Raw genomic sequence first — 27,969 nt, forward strand, 5'->3', positions numbered from 1 at the left:
TTTTTTGTAAAACGATGAATGCTGTGTATCGCAAAGCAAAGTTTACAAGCTCCAACTAAAAAATTGAAATTCAAATATTTATAGTAAGAAATGCTAGATTGGGGCGGTTAGGTGCAGCATTTGAATGCGGCGTTGTAGCAGCGGGCGGTAGCTGGTCTGCGCTGTGAGCAGAGCTGCAGAGCTAGCTAGTGCAGTAAGTAACTACGGCCAGGTACGCTAACGTCCTGCCTCTGTGAAAACAGCCAACGCGGCCTTTACGAGTGCTGGATTAAAAGTAGCTACATTTTTTATCAAACCCGCAGTCATGGCGGCTGAGGCTGACAAGGTAGAGCCTGCGGATAGCGAGCAAGAAGAGGAAGTCGAAGATGTGTACGAAGTGGAGAGGATCATTGACATGCGGGTGGAAGAGGTACACCTAACGTTAACTAGCTAGCTAGCTACCTAGCCGTTCGGCAAACATGGCTGGCATTGCTTTCACTCCACTCTCACGACGCATAGCCCACCAACAACGGTGCCCCGACACTTTCCGATACATAAACGCCTGTCTACAATATATTTCAAGTGTATTTTGATGCATTAAACTGTCTCACTTAGTCAAATGCGATACTCCTTTGTCACTGTTCGTCCATAGATAGCATCATTTTTTTTGCACAACTTCTCCTATGATGTCCGCTCGCCTCTTTGCTGCTGGGGCCAAGGACGGACGCCTTGCAAGCTAGCAATTATTCTCATTATGTGTGGTCTTGCCCAGGCAGCAACATAGGTAGATAAAAACAAATCATGGGAATAGTGCTAGTGTCGTTGTGCATAATACAGATTGGATGGTGAGATTTCCGAGCGGTAATGTCAGTTAGCGTAATTCCCGTGTATTTACCAACGCCTGCTAACGTTACGTTACCATCGTGGCCGCTGACATGACAACAACAGACCGACTAACGTGTTTTAACAGAGAAACTCCTCACTGAATAACAATGAACTACAAATGATTGTTTTATCTTACTTGGACTAACGAACTGATCCGCTACGTTAAGTTACTTGAATATTTCAGCAGGGCTTCAAGTGACATCACATGATATCAAGCAGCCAGTGGTCGAAGAAGTATTCAGGTCTTTTGCGCAAGTAAATGTATCAATGCTACAGTTTATAAATACCCTGTTACAATTATAAGGCATGCATTCAAACTCTTAGCTAAGTAAAAGTACGAGCGTCAAAATATACTAGCTAGCTAGCTAAGTACCTAGCTAACGTTCCAAAGTACCGAAAGTACTCATTGTGCAGAAAATATATTAGTACCATATTTCATCACTTGTTGCAGCTGGTAAAGGTGTAGCTAATCTCAACTACTTTGTATACTGCTGGATTATGAAAAATACACAATTTATTGATTGTTGATTACATGTAGGGCTGGGCGATATGGAGAAAATCAGATATCACTATATTCTTGTCCTAATATCTCGATGTCAATATTGTAGCGATATTATAGGGTTGACCGTTGGTGCTTATAAAAATATCTTCACAATGAGATTTAAGATAAATAATCTTCAGTAATGTGGATATAACGACTAAGTGGGTAAAGTTAAAATAATAGAAGAGCTAGAACAGTCTGGTAACACAGAAAATGACATCACTTTACTGTAATGCAGCCTGCCAGGAAACCAGGAAAAGACAACACTTAAGCCATTTACGATATTACGATTTCCAAAATCTGAGATATCTAGTCTCATATCACAATATCAATATAATATCGATATATTGCCCAGCCCTAATTACATGCGTTAATGAGATGACTTGGCAAATTAACTTGCAACTCGTGCTGTCAAATAAATGTAGTTTAGTAAAAAGTACAATATTTGCCTCCAGAATGTAGTGGAGTAGCAGTAGAAAGTAAAGTACAAGTACCTCAAAATTGCATTTAAAGGTGCTCTAAGGGATGTGAAATTAAAAACCAACTCCTTGAGTCATGAACTCCTCCTCCATGAAGGAGTTTGTTGAGTCATGAATATGCATGGTGAAAGTAGCCTACGTGCTAACGCTGCTGCAGTGATGGCTCAATGAGCTCCTTCTTATTGGTTATTGGCAGGAACACTGTTTATGGTTCGTTGTGCAGGTTGGCGCGGCTTGTTTTTGTTGGCGTTTGTGGATCCTGAGCTGTCTACAGAGACCGTGTTTTTTCTACAGTGTGTTCAGGGGACAGGCAGCTAGCCGATAGTGAGGAGAGGTTTGTTGTAGCCTAAAAAACACGTCCCATCACTTAGAGCACCTTTAAGTACAGCACCTGAGTTTCTAGTTTCATTCCAGCACTGCTAGTAAATAACCTGGGGCATGCATGAGTATGTTACAACATGCACTTAACTAATATTTAATAGCTTTAGACATCCTGCTGAGTAACTGTAGTTCCTGCTGGTCCTGAACGTTAAAAAATAACCAATTTTAAGTAACTAACATTAATAATTTACTTCAACTCTTGATTTTGGTAACCAAGACTTCCAAAAATGTGAGCATTGTATCTCACACAAATAAGTGCATCACAGTGTGACACACTGATGAGATTGTAGTGGTGAACAGAACAAAAGTATGAGTTCAATTTTATAATCCTACTCTATTTATTTGAGGAATAAAATGTTTGTGTTGTGGTTCTGATTGAATACCTTCAAATCTTATATTGACACTATATCAACATATTATTTATGATCAGAATAAAATCAGACTATAGATTAGATGTTTCAGCTCTGTTTTTGATTGTTGGTGATTATACTGGTAATGGCTTCTTTTGAACAGTTTATTACTATTAACTCTTCACATATTACAAAGTCATGCTTTTTACACTTGCATACTAACTTGCCCTTCCTGTGAGTGATACTGGAGGCATGGCTTTTGTTTTTATGAGTGGAGGTGTGTTTAGGCTACATTAGTTTAAGTTATCAGATGCTCCCCCAATCTTTTGATACTCTTGTTGATTTATGATTAGAGGATTATAATAAACTGAGTTAACAAAGATGATTTATGCTGGAGAAACATTATTTATCATTGTGCTTAGCTGGATTTCAAAAAAAGTTTTTAAGACTGTGCATTTGCATAACAAAGACACAGGAATAAGCAAAGCAAAAAACTTGGCAAAAAGGACAGATCACTACTCAAAGTTTTGAGAAGTTGTACCCAACTGAACAAAAGTGTATTGATCTAACTGTCAAAAGTAAAACTGTTAAATAAGTCAGTTTCCACGACCCATAAAACGCTGTATCACAGTGGCAAAAAAAAAAGGATCTCCAGTTGCAGAGCTATCCTCACTGCATAATCCATCCAAAGAAAAGCAGCATCACTTAACAAATTCTTAAACATGACAATTTTCTTTGTACAAAATATGAATCTAAACCATGCCAGTATTGCTTAATAATTATTGTATTCGGGACGAATAGGGCTCTTCAACGAAATAGTGCGAGTAAGTGAATCAAGAACTTCAAAGTTTTGTTGAGCCACAAAGTTTAGGCATATTAGATAAATAATGGATTAAAAAGTCTCTGCTTTGTAGGGAGCCTCGAGGGACCGATACGAAGTGCAAGATGAGGGTTACAAGAAGGTTACCGAGCTAATACGAACCTTAGTGAGTTATTAACAGAGTTTGCTTTGTCTGCTGGCCTCAGATATAAAGAGTCTCTTAGAGGCTGCCAGGGTTTGTACCACCTGTGTAGAAAAGCATAGGAAGGAACATCTGCCTGCTGGCAGCTATACAGGAAGATTCAGTCATTAAAACTGATTATATATTGGTGCAATGATGCAAAACATATGTGAGCACTGGTCCAATCTAATGTGATAGATCAAAAATAAAAAGGTTATGTCACAGTATGTCAATCAGGATGCCAGAAAAGCAGAAGGTGCACCGAATCAGAAATCTATATCTATCTCTGAAGTAAGGGGCAGCGGCAGCTAGAGATGCACCAATTACAACTTTCTAGGCCGATTCCGATTGTCTTTGCGTTAGGCCAGCCGATACCGATTTTAACCGATTCCGATTTAATTTTTTCTAACCACTTCACAGCACACACAAATAATCTTTTCTTTAATAGAACATTTTGCACAGAACATAGAACATTTTTGAACAGATAATGGATCACTATAAAATAGAACTAAATAAATTACTCTTGGTGTGTGAGATTCACACACATTTAAAGTGCAATGTTAGAACCATTTCCTTCTTTTCACATCCAATATCCAACTAAAAAAAATTTGATTTCGGTTTTTGGCGTCGTCCCTCCACGACCTAGTTTTTCCTTGCAGATGTTGCATATTGCAAACTTGTTATCTTCTGCACGCACGCTGAAGAATTTCAAACAGCTGACATGTTGCAGGTTAATTCACAAGGTTCCCTACATGTGCAAGAATAGCGCGGACACGTGCTTCACACTAGAGATGTTCCGATACCGATACCAGTATCGGTATCGGCGCCGATACTGCCTAAAACGCTGGTATCGGTATCGGGAAGTACTGGAGTTTATGCACCGATCCGATACCACGTAATAAAGCCCTAAAGAAAATCTACATTAAAGTAGTTTATTTATGTTCTTTTCCGTTATAACTGACTGTCAAACTGGAGAATAAAAGAAAGTTCTACGGCATTCATTGTTTGTGTTTGTTCATGTTTCACAAAGAGTTTAACCTGATAGAAATAATATCACATCCATACAGGGATACAGCTGTTAAAACATAATAAAATATATGACACACTGGTATCGGATCGGTACTCGGTATCGGCCGATACACAAGTTCAGGTATCGGAATCGGTATCGGGAAGCAAAAAAGTGGTATCGGGCCATCTCTACTTCACACCACGGAAAAGTTGAGAGAAAGGAAAAAGAGACTGTGCTGTCGTGTCCTTGTGTGCGTGGGTCTTTGAGAACTGTAACTCGTATATCTTCTGTTGTCCGTTAATTGTAGCATTGACCAGCATGAAATTAGCATATGTCAGACTGACCTGCCGGTCGTGAAAACCGGCCAATTCCGGTCACCGGCCGGTCTATCGGTGCATCTCTAGTGTTGTGTCCTGTTTTTATTGCTGCAAACTTTAAGAGACATTTGACTGTGATAAGATAAGGGTTTACCTATTAGTTTGTGTAAAGCAACACTCCCCTTTAAATCCGTGAAAGGGGAGAAACATAGTTTGACTTAATTACCTTGATTTTGGGTCATTTGTACACCCAAGCATCAGGAATCTTTTTGCAGTTTTTCAACTAACTTTTTCCCTTGTGTGAAAGTAATGTTCAGACTAAAAGACAGATTTAGACCAAGTAAGTCACACTCAGTGACTACAATACAATAAAAGTCATGTTGTTCTTTTTTTTCAGCATTTAAACTTGTAAATTCTGCTTTTTAGGCTTCATAAAGCTTTTAGTGTTTTTCTTCCTCTCTTGTACAATAGATAATTATTATGAAACAACAAATGAATGAAGAAAAGAAAAATGTACTCTTCCAAATACTATAATAATTAATTTTATCTAGTCTGTCAGCCATGTTTGCATACAAGTAGTCATCATCCGATCCTGTTGCCTGGTGAAACAGTCAGCAGTTACAGTCGGACTACCAGCCAACGTGTCAGGTTGGTATGGAGCTAATGCTCGAGCTTCATATCTTCTCTCTGTTTTCAGGGTGAAGTGCTCTACAGAGTCCGTTGGAAGAATTACTGCTCGGATGATGACACTTGGGAGCCAGAGGCCCATTTAGAGGACTGTCGCGAGGTCCTCTTAGCTTTTAAGAAGTCCATGGCTGAGGTCAAGGCCAAGAAAGAGGCAGAAGCCAAGAAGATTGTGGTAAGTCTAAGTGCCAGTCAGAATACAGAATACTACTGATACTGTTTTGACCAAAGTAATAATACTGATGTAGGTACTGCATCTTGACTCTTGCTTATTATGACTTGTTGGCATGATCAACTTGTATTTTGGTTGGTTGCAAAACTCACAGCTGAATTGTCTAGAAGTCTGTAATCTAAAAATGTGACGTTGTTTGTTCCGTTATCCTATTAGAAACCGCTGCCTGCAAAGAGTGACGTGTTTGATGCCGACTCCGAGAGTGAAAGTGAGGGCAAAGACCATCCAACTGAGGAGGCCATCAAGAAAAAGAAAAAGACAAAGGTCCGGGAAAAAGAGGAGGAACCACCTCCAAAAGAGAAAAAGAAGAAGAAGAAAGATAGACGGAAGGAGGAGTTCAGGCCTCTACCGGCACCCGAGACAGATGACGAAGACGAAGAAGAAGAGGAGAAAGCCCAGACTCCACCCTCTCCTCTCAAGGAGAAGAAGACTGATTCAAAAAAACGTTTGGTTGACTCTGAAGGGGGGGGGGGAAGAGGGGGGCTTCCCTCAAAAACACAAAGAAGGAAAGAAGGAAAAAAAAGAAGGGAAACTCTGAAGAGAAAAAAAAAAAAAAAAAAAAAAAAGGAAAAAAAACAGAGGCCGCTGCACCACTAGAAGACGACCTGAGCTTGTCAGAGTCCCCAATGGACGATGCTGCATCAACGGATACTGCGGCAAAGTCAGCCGAAAAAGCCCGCGTGGACGACAAAGGCAAACAAAAGAAAGGGAAGTTGGAAGTAAAGCTGCAGGGCATTAAGGACCTCATCCATGACAAAAAGAGCAAAAAGCCAGATGCCACCCAGAAAGAAAGCAGCCTCCAGAAATTAAAGAACCTCACCTCTAAAGTCAAAGAGGACGCTGCCTTACACTCAGACTCCAGTGATAGCTCCACCCTACATAAGAAGGCCAAGAGCAAAGGGCAGGAGAGCACGCCAGCACCACCCAAAGTCCCGTCTTCCTCCACATCCTCTTCGTCCTCCTCGTCCTCCGTCACAGCAGCTAGCAGCACCAAGCTGAAGGAGGATGAGGTGGCTAAAGAGGAGGTACTGGGACAGAAAGATGCCACAGGCTCCACTAATCTGTTTGAAAAGTTCTTGTTGAACTGCGAGGCTAAGGACCGGGCCCCCCGCAGGCCGCCAGTGCATCAGCCCGCCGCAGAGAAGATCAGCAGCAAACCCACAAAGGTCCAGTATTAATGCTGTGTTTATTCGTCCATCATATGATGTCAAATGTTGGAAATGAAAATAGGACACATGTCGATTTAACTTGAGAAAAATGCAGAAATCATGTCATTGGTTGGCCTGGTTGGAGCCTATTTTGTCTTCTATGCACACTGGGAAATGCATTCATGTTTGCATCTGGAAACCTCTGTGTTGAACTGATCCAGATTTGTGTAAAGTAACATGAGACTACATAACTAGAAGTGAAGACTTTCTTTTCTTTCTTTTTTTTTGCGTTATACAAAATTGTATCTATATTGTTTAATTTTTTTTAAAAAAGAAGGAAAAACTATGTAGCTTTTGGGTATCAAAGTATTCAATCATTGACAACATGCTATTTTTTTTCTCAGATAAGCAAGGCTTGTGTCAAATGGTGAACCTCTCATTTCCCTTAGCCATAATTCATGTTTGCCCTGTTTGATGGACCCTGCTGCTCAGTTGTTTACAGTGAATACTACAATTACATTACATGTCATTTAGCTGACGCTTTTATCCAAAGCGACTTACAATTGCTATATATGTCAGAGGTCACACGCCTCTGGAGCAACTAGGGGTTAATTGTCTTGCTCAGGGACACATTGGTTGATGTTATTGCCCTCACTACCCACTACAAGATGTTAACATTGTATTTTCTTTTTCCAACATTAGCTAATAGGAAAGATTGAGAAGATCCCCAAGACAACCAAAGAGTCTCCAGCTCAGAAACCAGAACCTGAGAAGATGGAAAAGACCAAGCAATCAGATGGTATGCATGACACACAAGCACAGACAAATCGCATACAACAAAAAAGAAAAGAAATTCAGTTATTGATGTTCTTAGTTTGAACATTTACATAGTAACATAAACCTAAACTGACTTCACATAAAAGGCCAACCTAACACCAGGTAAAAACGGAGTCTAGGTGCGATTGACTTTGTTATAGCAACAAGAAAATAATGTTTTCACCCTGAATGTATGAATATTGTTACAAGATGTTCTTGTCAACAATGTTTTGTTAAAGGCTGTCTTTTTGACTCCCAAGAACTATGACGACTTGTCTCCTCCCCCCTTTAGTCTCCAGACCCGGCCAGAGTTACGGCTTCAGCCTGGACAGTGACGAGAGGGAGGCAGAAGAGTCTACGGCAATGCAGAAGCCGGGAGAGGATTCCCGGGAGAGGAAGGAGAGGCCAGAGGAGGCGCAGCGGCCCGGCTGGGAGAGGAAGACCCCAACAGAGGACAGGAGGAAGAGGAGAGAGGACAGTGAGCCAAGACTCTTCATGGCATGTGATGATGGTCAGGACACCCAGGACCCACCAGAGGGCGCTGACAAATCTGGTATGTTTCTGATTGGCCACTGAGCAAATGCTGAACTTTGATGCTTCCAAATATCAAGCTGTTTAACCTCGGATTTTATAGCTCACATGGTAGAGCATGCGCCCCACGTACAAAGACTCAGTCCTTGTGGCAGCGGCTGCAGGTTCAACTCCGACCTGCAGCCCTTTGCTGCATGTCATTCCCTCTATCTCTTCTTTCACATCTACAACAATAAATGACTACAACTACTACTGTTTTACTACAACAAACACTGACTGAGGTTTAAAACACGTATGAGCAATATCTTTGAGTTGCAGTATGCAAGGTTTCAGCCTGCCAACTAAATAAAGCATCTTTCTCTGCATTCTGTGTTTTACAGACAAAGGCCAAGCCACTTTGAGTCTAGGAATGGACCTCAACCTGGACTGGATGACTCTGGACGACTTCCAGAAACATCTGAACGGGGAAGATGAGATCCTGTCAGGTCCACCGTTATCACCCAGTGAGTATTTTCATTCCAGTGTGTGTGCAGTAGAATACTGAAACAGAACACGTTTGGCTTCTTGCCTGCTTTTTTGTCAATTAATCAAAAAAAAATATGTAGCCTGTGCTATGCTATTAAGCGATTGCTCTGACTAAAGGAAACTTTTCAAACACCGGATCTGTTGCACTGCAGAACAGGCAATACATGATGATAAATGGCACCCCTCCATGCCACCAGTGTTTTTTTTTGTTTTGTTTTTTTCAATATTTTGTCTAGTATGTGTTTGTTGTGAAATCTACATGGTATACTTTCTTTAAACTATACATTGTCTCTGTCAGGTGAGTTGCGGGATGCTGTGAAAAGTGGAGATTACATGGCTGTAAAATTGGCACTTAATTCCAAAGAGGACTACAATCTGGACCAAGAGGTATGTGCATTTTATAAAACCATTCACCTAGAGCTGGGCAATATATCGGTATTATATCGATATCGTGATATGAGACTAGATATCGTCTTAGATTTTGGATATAGTAATATGGCATAAGTGGTGTTTTTTCCTGGTTTTAAAGGCTGCATTACAGTAAAGTGATGTCATTTTCTGATCTTACCAGACTGTTGTAAATGTTCTATTATTTGCCTTTACCCACTTAGTCGTTATATCCACATTACTGATGATTATTTATCAAAAATCTCACTGTGTAAATATTTTGTGAAAGCACCAATAGTCAACACTACAATATCGTTGCAGTATCGATATCGAGGTATTTGGTCAAGAATATCGTGATATTTGATTTTTCTCCATATCGCCCAGCCCTACATTCACCCAAACCATTATTATTTTTATCTGCAGACTAGCTTGTGCCTTATTTTGTTCCATAGCATTTTTGATTAACATACAGTATAGCTCGAGGCTTCTTGATTCAAGATTCAAAATCCTTTATTAATCCCACAATGGGGAAATTCCCACTGGTGCAGCAGCAAGGGAGAAGAGGAAATGTAGAAGACACAGATTAACACACAGTAATTAAATAGAATAAATATTAAAATAGAGCCTTCAATTCCAAGACAAAAGCACATTTTACAAATTTTAGAACTTGCACCTTGGTTGCCCTGCGTGCATGTGTGTGTGTTGTGTGATGTGTGTAACTAATGGGGTTAAATACTTGCCCAACCAGGTCCTATGCTTTACAAATTCATGAACTGACATTAAAATGTCTCATTACACAGCTTTGTTGAATGCTCGATTCTCCTGGACTTCACTTCACGTGCACAGGCACGCGGTTGTTGCTCTCGGCCAAGTGTTTAACTTGTGTGTAGTAGTTTATCGGCGGCTAGAAGAGATTAATGATAAGGGCATGATTGGGGCATCACTAATGAAAACTATATTTTTTAAAAAGCGTTCTTTTCACTCTAAGTCTTGTTTGCTGTTACACTTCATTTATGAACATCAGATGAAAAATTACAGTTTCAGAAACATTTCAAAGTTACATATAGTTACGTGGCCGGGTTAGCTCAGTTGGTAGAGCAGGCACACATACATAGAAGTTTACTCATTGACGCAGCAGCCGCAGGTTCGACTCTGACCTGCGGCCCTTTGCTGCATGTCACTCCCCATCTCTCTCCCCTTTCATGTCTTCATCTGTCCTGTGAAAATAAAGGCCTTAAAATGCCCAAAAAAATAATCATAAAAAAAAGTTACATATAGTTACTTTTAAATAAATATTTTGTCAAATCATTGATTTCTTTAGTAAGTAGTGGGATAATGTTGAGCTTTGCGTCAAGGTCCTGCATTACCCTGTTGGAGGTTTAATTCGTGACAATGACCTGCTCGCTCTATGTTATCCCTTATACTTAATTCTGTGGAACGAGAAGCAACATTGTATAGAATATTTGAGAAGCATTTCACATAAACAACGGTTGTCCAGCAATTGTTTTAGTCCCATGTAGAATGTCTCCATGTGAGCCTTTTTTTTGTAGCTGTTTTGAGCACAAACTTTAAACATCTTATGTGGTATTTGTTATGACACATAACAGATGCATGTAGACATTTGTCTGTCTCAGATACAATCATGCGATTTGACTGCATTCAGTTTTAGACTTATGGAACCTCTTATGTCAGGAAACCCTGTAATAAATGTTCAAGTTACACAATAGTATCATCAGGAATGGAAGATACTGAACCATAAACATGCCTGACTAAAGCTATATGATGTGGCATAGATAATTTCATTCCATCACATTCAAAGGATCTTAATATTTAACCAATACAGCGCTGTTAGATGAAAACATTCTTTTTTTCTTCAAAACTGTGCACCAAGGAATCTGTCCCTTCAAGTTCCACATCCACAGACTTAACTGTTTCACATCTACTAATAATTCAACCCCTCAAGATGTTTTTCACAACTCCAAAGCACCTTTGCTTCTGAAACAAACCCAGGTAAGATTGTGGCCTTAAATACTTTCATTTTTCATGGAAACGAATATATGATACATGTTAAGCGATGTTGTAATAGTGTAAATATTTTTGTTAATGTAGTCATTTAGTTTGATAGTAACTTTTGTTTGTATTTTATAAAACAGGAACAATTGTTTGGTAATTGTTAGGTTTTAAAGTTATACCTATAATATCTTGAAAAGTTAAAGGACCATGTTGCTAACTTTTAAACCTGAACTGTATTGTTCTAGAATATGTAAAAAGCTAACGAAAACTCTCCACTGACATAAAATGCTCTTTGCTCTAATAACTCGTTGCTGTTAAGAGCTAAAGTTAAGCTAGTTTATCATATCAACCATAACATAGTTTAAAATGGCTCTTCAATGTATGCACTTAAGTCATTTGGACCTAATATTATTCATTCATCATTGTATATTCATCATAATGTGTGCACATTAGAGACTGGTGTCATCTTTCCTTGCAGTGAACACGCCAATGGAAGAACACATGAAGTAATGGGACAAGATGAACCCTTTTGAAGCAGGTACATACTGCATATGCATACTTCAGAACATGTTTCATCATCATGATCATAGCACATGTGCAGCCAGCATGCACTAGTAAATAATATGTATTCAGGACTATTTTTTTAATCTTATCATCAATTAATCATTTTACAGCATATGTGACATCTAAATAATATTACTTAAATATTTTTATGTGAATGGCTGAACATCATTGAACTGTTGCCATGTTTTGCATCTGTACCTAGTCACAAGTTTTATAGATTTTACTGGAAAAACACAGCTATGCTAAGCCAAAACATTTTGTATATGGCATCAAAAGTAACATAATTATTTGTTTTGATTGCAAGCCATGAATGCAGGTGTAGTATTAGTGCATATTCTGTTTTTCTCATGTAGCATTTCATCCTACACCCCATGACTACATATACTTAGACATTTATAATGTCAAAACGCTGCTTGATCCAATAAAGCCATTAACTGTTCTCGAATGGGTCACATGTGGTTTTTGTACTGGAGACATGAGAGGTGTCAGGAGTCTTTTGATATCAATGTTGGGCTAAAAAGTGATGTGTGGCCATCACATTGACTTCTGTTTGAATGAGCTTGGATCTTGGTGGGGCATTGCCAAGGTGCTGATGCGTTAAAAAGCAATTAAAAAATGTGCAAAGAATTTTGAAAAAGGCTGTACGAAAAGAAAAGTCTTAAGACTTTTCACCACCACTTAACCAAAATTCAAACCAAAATTTAGCTTAATTTTTTCTTTCCCCTACATTTTTTTCATTAGAATGGGTCTGTGTTTTAAGTTCACTCAATCAAATTATTCATGGGGCCTGATTTGGCAATGAGTCTTACATATGCTTGTTCTTTTACAGGCTTGTACTATTGGTGAGACGAGGTCATTTGAAGGAGAGAGGCGCTTGATTGAAGAGAGAAGTTCGAGCGATGCTCTTAGGTTGACTTCTAACCTTGACAGTGCAAGAAATGAAGAGGGTACTCCAAGAGTAAAAGACAATATCCCACAAGATTTGGATTGTCCAAAAGACGGCGAAAAAATGCCAAGCTGCCTTGTCAGTATAAACACTGAGCAAGTGACACTGAGGGAAAATGAAAAGGTCCAAACAGGTGGAAAGGATATAACTGAATCCAAAAATGCTGCTTGTGATTCAACTACCAAACAGGAAAGTCAAGGAAAAGAAGGTCAGAAGCAAGGACAGGAAAACGCAATGTCAGACGACACAAATGGTGGTTTATCAAGTAAAATGAGTTTGGACTTCGATTATTCCAGTCTAAACAGAAATGCAGGGATGCTGACAGGGGACAATGACAAAACGGAACAAAAGGGCGTAGCTAACGAGCAAAGGTCCTCTGGGGAAGCAAATGACTCAAGTGATGAGGCAGAGCATGTGATGGCAGGTCAGTCAGATGGTACGGATCAAGTTCTGTCTGAGTCGGGCACAAAGGAGATTCCTAAAAGGCGCAGCAGGAAAACTGTGGAGAACAAACAACCAACACGATCCAGTTCAAGGACCTGTAAGAAAGTGTTTGAAACAATACCTAGCACAGTGGATGATGAGAGAAAAGAGACAGGAAAAAAGCACTTCTGTTTATATTGCAAAATGGCTTTTACCCAACTTGCAAAGCACTTGGAAAAGAAACATGCAGAGGAAATAGATGTTGCCCATGCAATACACTTTCCCAAAGGTTCCAAAGTTAGACAGTCTTTGCTTGACCAAATTCGTAATAAAGGAGATTATGAACATAATTGCCAAGTTCTCAAAAGTGGCGAGGGGGAAATTGTGACCAAGAAACAGGTTAGAAATCCCAGCGTATCGGTTCGTGACTTCCTGCCCTGCCAGCACTGTTTTGCTTTTTATCGGAAAACTGATTTATGGAGACATGAGCGGTCATGTAAGGCCAGAAAAGGAGATCAGAAACCCTCTGACGGGACAAAGAGAAGCAGAGTCCACAGTGCTGCCTCCCGGCTGCTTCCAATGTCTGAGTTCTTAACTGGAGGCTGTGAGGAAATTATTCACATCATGCATCAAGATGACATCTCAAGGCACATCAGAAATGACCCACTTATTTGTAAATATGGCAACGCGTTGTCTGCCAAGTATGACCATGACAAGTCCCAGTTTGCTTATATTGCACAAAAGATGAGGGAACTGGGTAGATTCGTGGTGGCTGTAAATGAGCTAGACAAGAGCGTGAAGTACTTGCATGAAATATGTCTACCATCCAAATTTGAATTAGCCGTTGAAGGGGCCAAAAAAGCTAGTGGTTTTGACCCCAGTTCCAGTAAGTTTAAAACCTTTTCCCTTGTCACAAAGATCGGCTACTCTTTGAAACGAGCTGCGGAAATAGCTTTTGGGGAAAGTCGCATGACAGAGGACAGTGAAACTGAAAGTGAAGTGAAAAAGTTCATACAACTTCTTGATACAAAATGGAGTGAGTGTTTTTCTCGCAAAGCTCTTGCATTATCTCTAAAGCAAGAGGTGAAGAAAGTGGAAGTAGACAAATCAACGGTGACGGAAGATTTGATAAAACTCCACAAGTTTATCACAGGGGAAGAAGAGGAAGCTAGAAAGGAGTTGAAAGAGAGTCCTAATTTGTCAACATGGAAAAAGCTCAGCGAGGCCACTCTGGCAGATGTGTGTCTGTTTAACAGAGGAAGGGTAGGAAATATTGGTAGAATGCTCTTGCAAACTTACACTTGCAAAAAGAGTAGGGGGACATTTGTGCCCTCTGCAGATCAAATAAGGAGAAGCACAAAATTGGAGCTTGACCTTGGTAGCAGTTTCACCAGGTTAGAACTAGAGGGTCAGTATGGGAGGAACATGCTGGTTATGCTAACGGAAAGGATGGTTTTGTCAATTGACTTACTCATTGAAAATCGAGAACAGGCGGGTGTGTCGAAAACAAACCCATACCTGTTTGCACGGACTGAAGGTCCATCCTTCATCAGAGGATTGGATTGTTTCCGAAGGTCTGCAGTGGAATGTGGAGTTAAAAACCCAGAAGCACTTTTGTCCTCATCATTAAGAGAGCAAATTGCCAGCTGCTGGCAGCTAATGAGCCTCGGTGAAGGCGAAGTGGATCAAGTGGCCAAGCTGTTAGGAAAGAGCAGCGAGGAGTGTTACAGCCTCTCAAAAAATGCATCACAGCTGGAGGAAGTGAGCAAACAACTTCTCAAGATGGATCGAACACTGCCATCAGGTTCACCCAGCACTGCAAGTGATGGTGAGTACCTTTTGCTCCTTTAGATCCTTTTGCATGAATTTGTTCTTTGATTACTAAGTGCTTTCAATGTATAGGTAACGTGACAGAAATCTCCACTCTAAGATCACTTGCTTGCTTGTTCTGGAACTTTGAACTGTATCACCCAGTCTTCATCGGCAGATTCAGTTTCTCAGTTGTCATGGAACAGTAGATGTTCAAACTTAAGTTTTTCTAATCCCTTTCAGGACTTGACAAAACAGTCTCCACTCAAGGTCTACTTAGTTGTTTGTTTTGGAGCTTTAGACAATATCAAACTGTCTTGGAAACGGCAGCTGATGAAACAAATTTTGCTTTTCCCAAGATCAGGAATGAACTGTCAAGCTCTAACGTTAACAGTATTATAATTTTAATTTGAGAGACTACTGCATTCTTATTTCTCTTATATAACCATGATACACTCTTTATCTTTTTAGGAACTGTGCAGAAGGCCGCTTTAAAGAGAAGACCTTGGAATGAGAGGGAGCAGGCTGCAGTGAAGCGTTATTTGAGTGAATTTATCACAGGGCTGAAGGTTCCAGGCAAAAAGGAGTGCAATGCTTGCATAGCTGCTGAACCAGATCTTGGTGGAAGATCTTGGACGGATGTCAAAAACTATGTACACAATACTCTACAGACAATAAGGAGGAGAAATATCCAGCATCCGTCTGAAGGGAATACGAGTCCAATGCATCCAAAAGCTGGAGTGCAAACCACAGAGAAAGATTTGGAAGACTCAAACATCGTCTGTAGTCTGACAACAGTGCATCCAGATCACCTGAGCGAAGGTTCACATTGTTGTATGACAATGGCTCCAACCAACTTCCCTCAAGAGATCACCTCAACTTATGCATCCTTGTGTTCTACTGGTGCAAACATGATCCATACAGGTCAACCGTTGATTTCTACTTTCACACCATTGAATGCTACGGATACACAAGTGGTTCCTACATTTACTCCACACAACACTACAAATGCACTAATGCCTCCTCCTTACACATCAGAGAACAACATCATTATGCCATTGTCTCCTTCTTATACACAGAATGCCACAATTATGCCACCATCTTCTGTGTATATACCCCAGGACACTACAGGTTCAACAATGATTCCTAATTTTGCCACCTTTACTGCTCCAAGCACCTCACTGGTTCCTACATTCACAAGTGCTACAAGTGCACCAATGGTCCCTGAATTCTCAACATTAAATGACAGAAGTAGGCCTATAATTTCTTCATTCACACCTCTGAACCATTCAAGTGCACCAGCTTACCCCACAGGCCCTTCACCATGTAGGGCCCCTACAACTGCCCAGGTTGTCCCATCAATCCATAGACCCAGTGTTCTTGACAGAACACCTCTTGTACAGGAAACTATGTCTGCTGCAGGAAAAGGAGTTACTCCAGCTGTCAAGCCTCAAAAGAGGAACAAGAGGTTGTGGAGTGAGGAGGAACAGGCTGCGGTGAGGCGTCAGTTTGGAGACTTCTGTAAACTGGTCAAAGTGCCAGGCAAAAAGGATTGTGACGCATGTTTAGCTGCTGAACCTGCCTTGAACACCAGAACATGGAGAGAAGTCAAATATTTTGTACATAACTCAATTCAGTCAATGAAAAGAAGAGGGCATGATGTCGCCACCAAACAAAGTGGAGGTCAGGAACCAGAGACTCATAATAATCCAAACACAGATTGGGATGGTCCCGTTTATCTGTCCCTGTAAATATTTGTCATGGACTTCCAAAACATAAGTGTTAAAATAAGTGATCTGTGAGATTTTAGAGATGTGCGATGGCTGCGCTTTTAACCTCTCATTATATGGGGCTTAAGAATTCAGTGGATGTGAATTGTTGTAAAATGTACTGTCAGTGAACCATGGTCTCAGTAGCCATACGGATCTTGACAATTACAGACTGCATTGCCATTCTTTTTATCACACTTTTTAAAAAGTTCCTGAAGTATTTGGAATCAAGTCCACCGGACCAAGCTATTGGCAAACTGTTGCATGAATATACATGAAATGGGTGGAACCAAGGACATTTGTATTGTAGCTTTGGCTCAGAAAAGGCTATTAATGTTTTTATATGGTTAGATTGCATATAAACATATGTTTCACAGTCAAATATGTAACACTCTCGAAAGTACTCTAATTTAGATGTGATCATCTTGTAAATGTGCTAGGATTTGCAACCTCCCACCAGTCATTGGCTGTGGCAAGTAGCCACTGTGGCACCCAAACATGCTTTCACGATTTCAAATGCAATATTCTTTAAAAAAAAAAGAAGAAAAAAAAGGTGAAAGCAATGGCTGAATTGTTTGGGACTCCTCAGCCAATGTGTGACCAGGTGGTTTCCCACCAGCACTGAGAAAAGGTAGCCTCAGTGACTGTACATTTCCAAAAGGAGTTTTCCTCTTCATTACTTAAAGGTACTCTAAGCGATGTCACGTGTTTTTTTATTTTAACATTTTTTGTCACATACAGCAAACGTCTCCTCACTATCTGCGAGCTGCCTGTCCCCTAAACACACTGTAAAAAAAAACGCGGTCTCTGTAGACCGCCCATGGTCCACAAACGCCAACAAAACGAAGTGACCAACCTGGACCACAAAAACATGACAAACCATGTTCCAGCGTTCAGCCAATAACCGACAAGAAGGATTTGAGGGGGGGGGATTAGTTCGCTGAAGCACGGAAAGGAGGGGGAGGGACGGGATGAGGAGGAGGGAGGGACGGGATGAGGAGGAGGGAGGGGCGAGCTAGTCTTGTTTTGTTTGAAAACGTCAACAAGAATAACGTCTCCCAACATCACTTAGAGCACCTTTTTTAAAACTTACTGAGACACCTATCTATCTTTCTGCCTGTACTTCAGTAGCATTTTTATGAATGATGATGATGATCATGATGATCATGATGACAATCATGATGATCATCATCATCATGATCATCATCAAAAACCAATAGAAAACCTACCAGCAAATCTTTACATCCAGTCCCTCCAACATAGATGTGCATAGACTTGCTTTACATGATTCCCAAATGCCTGGCCCAAGTGTACTGTATTCTTGCTTTAGCCAGCAGCCTATATTGTAGATGGCGCCTGATAGCCTGCAGCAGTGATGGCATTCCTTCCTTGCTGATGTTAGACAATTAAGAGCTCCATTTGTATACCTCTTATGAAAAACAATTTTTTTCTTTGAGAATCCTGTTAAATAAATGTTCATGATCTTCATTTATGTTTTTTTCATGTGTATCAACCAGCTTCCAAAAGGTTTGGTTGTATTTTTGTATCACTATACAGCAACTGTGTATAACATTTAAGTACTTTATCATATTTGATATGCTTTAATTTGAGGTAAATACACTGCATTGGTCTCATTTGTATTACTTTGTTTTATGCTTTTAAGATGTGGATGTTTGTGACATTAATATCCAGTTGCCAAGATCAGATTGCCTTATTTTGATTATTTGCTTGATTGCATTTTTTTTTCCTATTCATGTGATCACATCTAGCACACAGCATAGTAAGTGCAGTTTTTGTTTTTAAGAAGTAAAGTGTTATTACAAAAGTTAATACAGGTGAGCTGCCCAGGCGCCCACATACAGACCTTGTTTGAGGTTTTAAAGGATATTGAACAACATTTCAACCTACATTTACCAATAGTAGAGTGTTAACAGGCTCACAGGCTTTGAAACCGTAGTCCTAGCTAAACGGGGTCGTCACATTTCGGCTTCAAGGCGTGGTCATTGCAATGTTTATTTTACACTGGATAGTCAACAAGGTGTGTGGATCTGTTTGGTCAGGTCAGTTGGCTCTTCAGATGTCTTCATTAGGACACCTGGAAAGAACATGCAGTCTACAGTAATAAAACAAAAACAAATGTTGGGATCAAAAGGAACTGAAGTTATGCACTGCCGCGGTTTGTCATGGACAACGATTTTGTGGCATCCTTGGTTGCTGTATTGAATCTGTTTAGAATACCCAGTGTTCAACCTTTCATAACAAAGCCATTAGTGTCAGACATGAGACATCAGAAAGCCCATTTTAAGGCCGCGTTAAGACAGCCTGTGTCGGCGGTCCGGCTGTCCGGCAACAAACGCAGGTCTTTCCATTCATTTTTAATGGAGGTCGTTGGGGTTGCCACAGGGGGGGACACGCTAAAAAACGCAGCGGGCCTGCGGCGAAAAGTTGAGACCAACTCAACTTTTGAAGACCCAACATCACGCTGCAGTGGCCAATGATGTAAGCGGAGATCAGACTTGTCTGTGTTTTGAGCTGTGGTTTGAGGCGGTGTGAGAATCCCGTACAGTTAACAGGAAACATCACTGCCTTTATAGCTGCCACGAGAAAGTTTTAAAACACTGAGGGTTAAAAACAAAACGCAAGCAGTGAACTGCCCGGGAGTTAGGGTTAATAGTGTAATAGCTGAATGTTTCCTGCAACAACAAAGCACTCGCTATGTCTCGCTCGCTTCTTTTCTTTCTCTCTCCTGTGAAATAAAGCTGCCTTAAATGAAGTCGGAAACGTCGATCTATAAACAATAGATCAATAGAAATCCCCCCACCGCCGCCCAACCCAAATTGCCGGATTGCTTTTCTTTTCTTTTTTTTTTGTCTGAATGCACCGTAACTCAATCACACCAATAGCAAACAGGTTTTTTTTTTTTAGTGTCGCTTCCTTGCGAAGGAGTTAGATCTATGTTCCGATTTTCATTTTGTTTGGCAAATAAATCTCTTCAAGTTCTACAGTTCACACACTATCCTTGCTGTTTGATGTTGCAAAGCAACAGTTCTTTTTCTCTGTAGATAACTTTCTTACATTGCTGTTGTATAAGCAGACAGTGCGTGTTACTCTTCATCCTGTTGTAATTATGCTGCCTTCAGTTAATGCTTCTTATCAAGTATTGTAAGTAACGTATAACTTCAGCTTGTACAATAAAATGCTTATTGTATTCAAATGTGAAGATTTTGGTGTGATGAAAACTATTTATTTGTTTTTACAGGGTTTGATGTTAACGTTTTTACCTTTTTTATCCGCTTCGTCAGACTTTTACGTGTATGAAGTGCCAAAGGACACTATATTTAGTAGATTTCAGTATGCAATTGTAGTATTGATTTTCAAGCCACATTCAACTAAACATATCGTTAGTGTGACAAAATATTAGCTACAGTAAAGAGGCATTAAGTATTCTGACATGAAACTCTGGTGACCAAGGGATCTCATTAAAAGTGATTGATTTGTAGATCAGTAAATGCTGCACAAACCAAAATCTCCGCAGCTGACCAAGTAATGGTTGAGTCAATGTTAATATTGATCTTCTATCACAAACATTAAGTGGTCACTTTGTGCTGTAGGGCAAGATACAAATGTTAGAAAGTTGAAGTGTTTTGTCTTTGTAAAGCATATATAGTTAGGGGCTGCACAGTGTTGACAGCACTGTCACCTCACAGTGCCACAGTTGCCTGCAGACATAAATATGTGTCTGAATGGTCGTTTTGTCTATATTAGCGTCAGCTGTGATAGACTGATGACATGTCCAGGGTGTAAAAGGCCTCTGGCCCAATGTCATATGAGATTGGATCCTGCCCCCCACAACCCTGCAAAGGATAAGCAAGTTTAGAAAAGTGGATTAATGGGAGAACGATGGTTTTCTTTTATATTCTATGACAAACTGCTTGAGGCCTTTTCTGCTGAGGGACTCATGGAAAAATATTTAAATACAGACAGAATTTTCAGGATTTTCGGAATCCATAAATCTTGTACAGAAGCTGATTGACATAAACGCAAAGTTTTCCTCAAATACAGTAGTAAACTATGAGGCCTTCGAACAGTGAAGTGAGTTATTACTTCACTGCATTATGCATGTTGGAATGGGAACTTTAACATCTGCAAGTGCTGAACTAAAGTCATGCTTTAACACAGCTTAACACAAAAATTGAGATATTGTAGATTTTTAAAAGTGTTATAGTTGATGTATACAAAATAATAATGACCTTGATTGCATGTTGTCTGCCATTGTAGCGTTGTACAAGGAATGTCTTATTACAAGAATTCAAAACCCCTTTGAGAAATGTTAGGTTTTAGATTTAGTGCTTCTCCCTTTTCAGCATACAATACGAACTGCAAATTAACAATCAACAGTAGGTCAGTGAGAAGCTGCTCATTTTACCCCCTTCTTCTGTGACATTGTAGCTTTGTTATCGGTCTGTCTGTCCACAGGATGTCAGCGGTATGTCCCTGAGCATGCTGGCAGCAGCGGGGGGGCAGGACGACATTCTCAGGTTGCTGATAAAGAAGGGGGTGAGGGTGAATGGACGACAGAAGAACGGCACCACAGCGCTGATGCACGCTGCTGAAAAGGTAACAGCCTCTCACCCAAGATGAGGATTTCACTGTGATGTTGTCCACTGTATTTCATTTAGAATAGATGTCTCAGACGTGTACCTCAGGAGTTGGGAGGAGACGCAAAAGTGAAAAGGAGAGTAAATATTGGACTTAAATTCATCGGGTGGCCAAAGACACGACTCCAAATAAATACAAATGTCTGCTCAATGTTTAAATAAGCCACGGTTTGCTAACACCCTAGCTATAAAATCTGGAGAAGGTGATCATATGTCAGTGTTACGTACAGCTTGTTGCTCTGCCCCAAAGTATAAAACTTTACTGTTGCACCATCATTTATTTCCCAAAATAAGGTGTTTTATCTTCTCGTGCACTTTTCACAAATGTGTTTAGTGATACACTTTTTGAAATTGGTAACATCATACCAAGTCATCACTGCTGTGTATCTTCTCACACCTTTATTTTTATTTCCATCCTCTGTCAGAATTTCTATCTGCTGACGACTGTTGCTTTCGTCTGAGTAAATGGGTGGCGAGCTTTGAGCAACGCCAGGAAGCGGTAATTGGGGTTACGGGATGAAAGGTAAGGCGCACTCAGTAACGCTCCCAGTCTGAGAGCAGTATCAATCTTCTCATCTAACTCTTTTCAAGAATGCGAGTAGTATTTCCTAAATTGTTTAATAATTATTTTACTTTAGGAACATTGAATGAACCTTCAGGCTTCTTATCCCGAGTGATTTACGGTGGTAGGATCGGTACATGGGACACAAGTCGTGTTGGTAAATGTTTTCCGGTTCTTCACTTCAGGCATGCAAAAGAGGGAACGCTGACGTAGTGCGCCTCCTGCTGGAGTATGGAGCTGACTGCAACATTGTGTCCAAAAACAAGACCGCGGCCATGTACTTTGCCAAGCTCGGCAACAACCTGATGGTGTGCGACCTCATCAAGGACCACATCAGCATGTGAGTGCTAACCACAGCTTCCAGCCTCCCTCAACACTGATACTGGGGAAGGGATGGAGTCTACAGATGGATAAAATACTTTATTGAAGCCACACAGCACTTTATTACGAATACAGACCATTAACAATAGAATCATTTGGTTAAACAGCAGTTTAAAATTGACTCCCTGCATTTTAGTGTGTGTTTGTGTTCTATCCGTCCTGTATTTTCACGCATCTTGCCCATAAAGTCACTCAGACTTGTTTTTCTTTTTGTCCCTCAGACTGTCCAGTGTGGCGGAGGACTGCATCCGAGCGTACTTTGAGTCTCGTCTGGTGCTGCTGGAGCCCGTCTTCCCTCTTGCCTGCCACCGGCTTTGTGAGGGACCAGACTTCTCCCTGGAGTTTGGCTTCAAGTCACAGCCACAACCAGAGGGTAAACCACAAACTTTGAATTTGGAGGTCATCCACTCTGTTAACAGTTGGTTGCATTTCTAGATACACAACCTAATCAGACTCTCTAAGACTCTCTCTACCTTTTTTTTTTTTATCCTTCCCTTCTTTTCCTCTCCCACAATACCTCTGTCCCTCCCTCCTATTTCAGGTTCGGGCATCCTTCTCTTCATCTTCCACGCCAACTTCCAGAATGAAATCACAGCCAGGCTCTGCGGACCCTGCAGCGTTCACGCCGTGGTGCTCAACGACAAGTTCCAGCTGCCCATCTTCCTGGTTTGTTCCCAACAAAAACAGCAGTTCGATTACACAGCACTTAGCTAAAAGCAATATATACCAAGTGGTTTAGCGGAACAAATAAAAAACAAGGCTGGTAAAATACAAATGGGTAAAATAAAAGCAGCCGATCAAAAGTGGGAAACATAAAAAAATAAAAATAAAAAAATTGTACAATCCATAAGATTTTCTTTATATCAAACCCCATTTTGATACTACTCACTGTGGTTATTTTTTCTGCAGTAGTTATTTACCTTCATTGATTACATCTCTATATATGGTATCTTTCATTTTTACTTTTACTGAAGGAGTTTTCCATTCCCACACGGGATTCAAATTACGAAGACCTGCACAAGTGTTTCAAAGGAAACCAGTGTTGTATTAAAGATCGGTCTCGAGACCACCACATTTTGAAGATCTCGTCTCCGAATCGGCTGCATTTTTACTCATTCTTGGCTTGTTCTCTGACAAAGAGGACTTGGAATTTTATTTCAAGACCCCAACTGTGGGGCTATCACTAACTTACCTGTGCATTGTCTGATGTTTGTTAAAACCATTACTTGGATTGGATTTAAAACTTCCCGCTTTAAGTGCAACAAATACCTTGACTCATTGTAATTTGTCACCCATCCCGGCCCCCCTTCACACGCACTCCAAGAAAGGGAACGCGTGAGAAAGGAGAGGAGGCTGTGGCTGTCTGGAAGGAGATGTCAGCCAAATCTCGGTAATAAAATGTGGCCACCTGAACCATAAAAGAGTTCACCTGCAAAACCACGTCCACAAGAAAACAATGCAACGGCTGACTGAGACGGCTGTATAAGGCGTGTTAATTCAAAAACGACAGAAAAAAACAACTATATTGTTTAAGAAAAGACAGAGAAAAGTGAAGACTTAAGTATTGAATAATTGTTTGATACATTCTGTACTGTTCCACATTTTATCGTAAGTGTGTCATGCAGTGTGGTCTCAACACACTGGTCTTGGTCATGACGTGGTCTTGTCTCCAACACTGCAGGAAACTGTGTATGCATGTACTTCAGAGTTACTGTAAGTTTTTGCTCATTTTTCCTTATTTATTTTTCATTTTTGTCTTCAAACATTCAGGATAGTCACTTCATCTACTCCTTCAGTCCGGTTCCAGGCATCAACCGACTCTTCATACGTCTAGCAGAGGCACCAACAGCCAAGGTGACACAAGTGCAGTAATACAACAGTCCATTTTTAACATAAAAGTCTCTGCTGCCAGTCAGGCCATCATACAGACTAAAAGTGGTTTTCGGGGTTGAGCATTTTAGCGTTTAGCCCTTCAAAGGAAGAATAAGTAATCCTTAGTCAGCAGGTGTGTGTGTTAATAGTAATGTCAAGATATGAATGTGCTCTAACTATGTCCTTAGACAAGTGTCCGAATGAGATGGCTACGACAGAGTAGCACTCTTGATCATAGAGAGGCCAGGAGACGTGCCCGTAGAGTGAGGACCGAGAAAGAAGCTACTTGTGTAGCCGATTTTAGTAAAAACACTGTGTGTACTGTGATGAATTTAAGTGGGTTCAATGTTTTTTTTTCTTTGTTTTCTCCCTGAAATGTAACTGACATGAATCCAAGCTGACCCCATAGCTTCATAAAGGCCCCGTTAAGACTGACAATATCACAATATCACACAAAAAACGGCCTCCTCTTTCATTTCAATAAGACTACTGCATTTTCAAGCGTTAAACCTGTTTCAACACTATGCAATTCAAGAATACAGCCCGTTGGCCAGACAAGTGCGTTCATTTCCTGGTAGATTTGTTCCATTCACTTTGTAACGTGAACAATGTACTTTGACTTTTGTTATCTTGCCATTGTGGAGAGAGGATTTATTTTTTTCTGCTGTGGCAACTTTACGGAGTTGTATAATCCTGTTTCACAGTATTATGAATGGTGGATTACTCAAAGAAGACTTTCTGGATTGTATTTCATCTTCTTTACCTGTACCTGTAGCAGAACGCCAACACAGCACCCTGCAAATTTTAAATCCTGGAGGTTTTGAGAGTCTCAAACTCAAAAAAAAACAAAAACAAAAAAACATTTCTTCAGTGTTTGGCTGGAGCATCACTTGAAGGTTATATAGCTGCCACAAATGTGTGTGTGCCCTCTGAGTTCATGCTGTGTCTCAGACATTGTTCAGGTGCCACAGTTTTACAGCAACATTCCAGTGATAAATAGATGTGCTGAAAGAGAAAAAAACTGCTGAGGAAACATCATTGTTCCAGTCTGGAATGAAATGTACTCAAACCCTATGTGGGCTTAAAGTAATTCTTAGTATATGAAACATATCAGACAAAGAGCTCTAGTAATTGAAAAGGGAGTTTGTTTTACTCTTAATTTCTACTCCTAACTGTTCAGTGATGGTGGCTCATGTTAAAGCATGAAGCTGGTATTATTCTACGTTTCTTCTTTCTTTCAAAAAATCCCATGAAAACACCAAAACCAACATTGTGTTAGTCCGTCACTCACGGTTTTCCAATGTCTCTACTCTGTCTGTGGCACTTAGAAGACATACAGCTTTAAAAATAGCATTTTTTTTCTTAACACAGCAGGACGCAGTTTTATAGCAGATGTTACTCAAACAGGAGTGAAGTGCATTTGTTTGGAACTATTTTCTGTTGTGGATTAATAAACATTTAGTGAGTATTTCCAGCAGCAGGACGGTGTACAGTACAGTATCCTCTTTTTTGTGACGGGGGCCTAGTAGAGTGTGTCAGTGGGTGCAGAGATGGAAGGTAGGGTTGGACCACAGCAGGAAGATAAGGCAACAATGGTCTCCGATTACATTTGATTGTGTGTGTGTGTGTGTGTGTGTGTGTGTGTGTGTGTGTGTGTGTGTGTGTGTGTGTGTGTGTGTGTGTGTGTGTGTGTGTGTGTGTGTGTGTGTGTGTGTGTTTAATGGTAATAATCTAAAGAAACATGTCACCCAGTGCTAAGACATCATCGTCATATATGTGTCACCATAATTTATGTGTTTTTAATAGTTTTTGGACAACAATGGAGTTCTATGGCACAGAGGAATGGGATACACCAGGCTTTAGACACACACACACACACACAATACTTGTTAGTGGGATCATTTTAGTGTTGGTTTTGGTCTTTTCATGGGATTTGTTGACAATGAAGAATATAACCAGCTTTGCTATTTAGCTCTCCAGTTTTCTTATGTTGATTCCCAGCAGAAAATGTAACACATATTTGTCTTTTTGGTCCCGCCAATGTAAAGGCTTCAAAAACAGATTTACCATTTTGTTGCCTCAGTCAGTATAAGAGGCTAATAAGTTCTACTATTATTGTAATGAAGCGGTTGTGGATCCTTTGACAGTGTGCTAATTGGTTCTTTTTGTTCATTCTTCCTCAGGTCAAGCTCCTAATCTGTGCATACAGAGTCCAGCTGCAATGAACACGTCACTGGTCACGCCAAGCCAAATTCTCAAATTGATGACATCTGAGTCCTGTCCACACCACTGCTCTGCGTCGGCGTACATGTGGAGCGCAAATCAGATCTCAACATTGTTGATTAAACCTCGAGCAGCCCGTCCATTCGCTGGTTAAACCATCGCTACGCAGCTTCCAGGTGTAAGGAGGCTGTCCGAAAACTCCCTCCTCTTTCTCTGGAGTAACTTTCAAAACTTGAAACCCTTCTGGGTCGTGCCTTTCTCTGAGTTCCACCTTCCGCCAGCGTGGATATGATAGATGCGTGTGTTGTCTGTAGACCTAGCTAGGTTGTACGTGTGTGTGTAGATTAACAAAGTTTTTGGGTGCATTCAAAGAACATAAAGAGGGGATTTTCCATCACTTTTATTTCTCTGTTTAGCATTTTTCTTGGACCAAGCTAATGCTCTTGTTACTTTATTACTTATTTCAGTGTATTAACCTGTGTACCAGTGTTGCCCCCCAGAGGATTTTATGATCTGTTTTGGATGTTTAAATCTGGCACTGCTCCTCTGACAAGAATTATGTATATTTCTACACCCAAACAAGGTTTACATTTTTTGTCCTATTTGCATGCCAACCTAGATTGTAACATCTTTCTGTTTCACAAAATCGGCGACCAGTTTGTCGTCAGCGGAGTTACTCACTTTAGAGAAGAGAGGTAGAAGTTCAAACACCAACTCTCGTGGGCCACAGACACACACATCCCCCTCTGCTGCTCCGGTGTCTTCTTTAAAACACTTTTCAACAAGTCAATACACCAGAATGAGGTGATTGAAAAGAAAGATGTTGCACATTTTAATGAATTCCATACACTGAGTTGCTGTTTATATTTTCTGGACTGCACATATTCATATATATATATATATATATATATACGGTTTTATAGCGTCATCTGATGACTGATAATGTTTTTGTTGCTTTTTCGTGCCACTGTAGGAGTGGGTTAAGTTATTTAGTGTGTACAGTCAAAAGCTCTGATGTTTTAAGGGCTAAAACCTTACCATCAACCGCCCTGCTAAAAAAAGGTTAGGGTTTTTTAAATTGAAAAGCTTATTACCTACTGATGGCTGCAGAATTCAGACATTTTTGCACAGATACTACCGAGCCTGTCGATCCCAGGCTGCCAATCAAAACTGAATGAACGCTTCTCCTCACTCTCTGACAATCTTTTAGTTCCAAATTTTTAACCCAAATGTTGTGGGAACACGCCTTGATTTTAACTGTGTTATATCGCCTATGAACATAACTCAGGACAGCAACGTGTCTTCAAACAATTCTGTTGAAATGTTTCTCCATTGTCCGTTTGCAGTGTTTAATGAACTGCTGTTTTTGTCAGAAACTCTAAATTGATGAGGCCTCTCCATGCTGTCTAAATAGCCACAGTTTTCATTGTGTTTTTTGTTGTCAAAATTAAAAGTGGAGAGGAGGGGAAAACCTGAAGCAAAGG

The 27,969-nt window shown here is 40.3% G+C and overlaps 1 protein-coding gene across 1 annotated transcript; it reads left to right on the forward strand.

Annotated features, from left to right (window-relative positions):
- The first annotated feature begins 135 nt into the window (after window positions 1-135).
- Window positions 136-27,944, forward strand: mphosph8 (M-phase phosphoprotein 8). The gene is given in 14 exon segments (XM_039818320.1): window positions 136-409; window positions 5,640-5,801; window positions 6,015-6,327; window positions 6,330-7,024; window positions 7,709-7,805; window positions 8,115-8,375; window positions 8,734-8,856; window positions 9,177-9,265; window positions 21,266-21,406; window positions 22,177-22,349; window positions 22,612-22,763; window positions 22,932-23,056; window positions 24,161-24,244; window positions 26,446-27,944. Coding segments are annotated over 14 exon segments (2,562 nt in total). The 5' UTR covers window positions 136-304; the 3' UTR covers window positions 26,488-27,944.
- The last annotated feature ends 25 nt before the right edge of the window (window positions 27,945-27,969 follow it).

This window comes from Perca fluviatilis, chromosome 12 (assembly GCF_010015445.1).
Source record: "Perca fluviatilis chromosome 12, GENO_Pfluv_1.0, whole genome shotgun sequence".
Classification (NCBI taxonomy): Eukaryota; Metazoa; Chordata; class Actinopteri; order Perciformes; family Percidae; genus Perca; species Perca fluviatilis.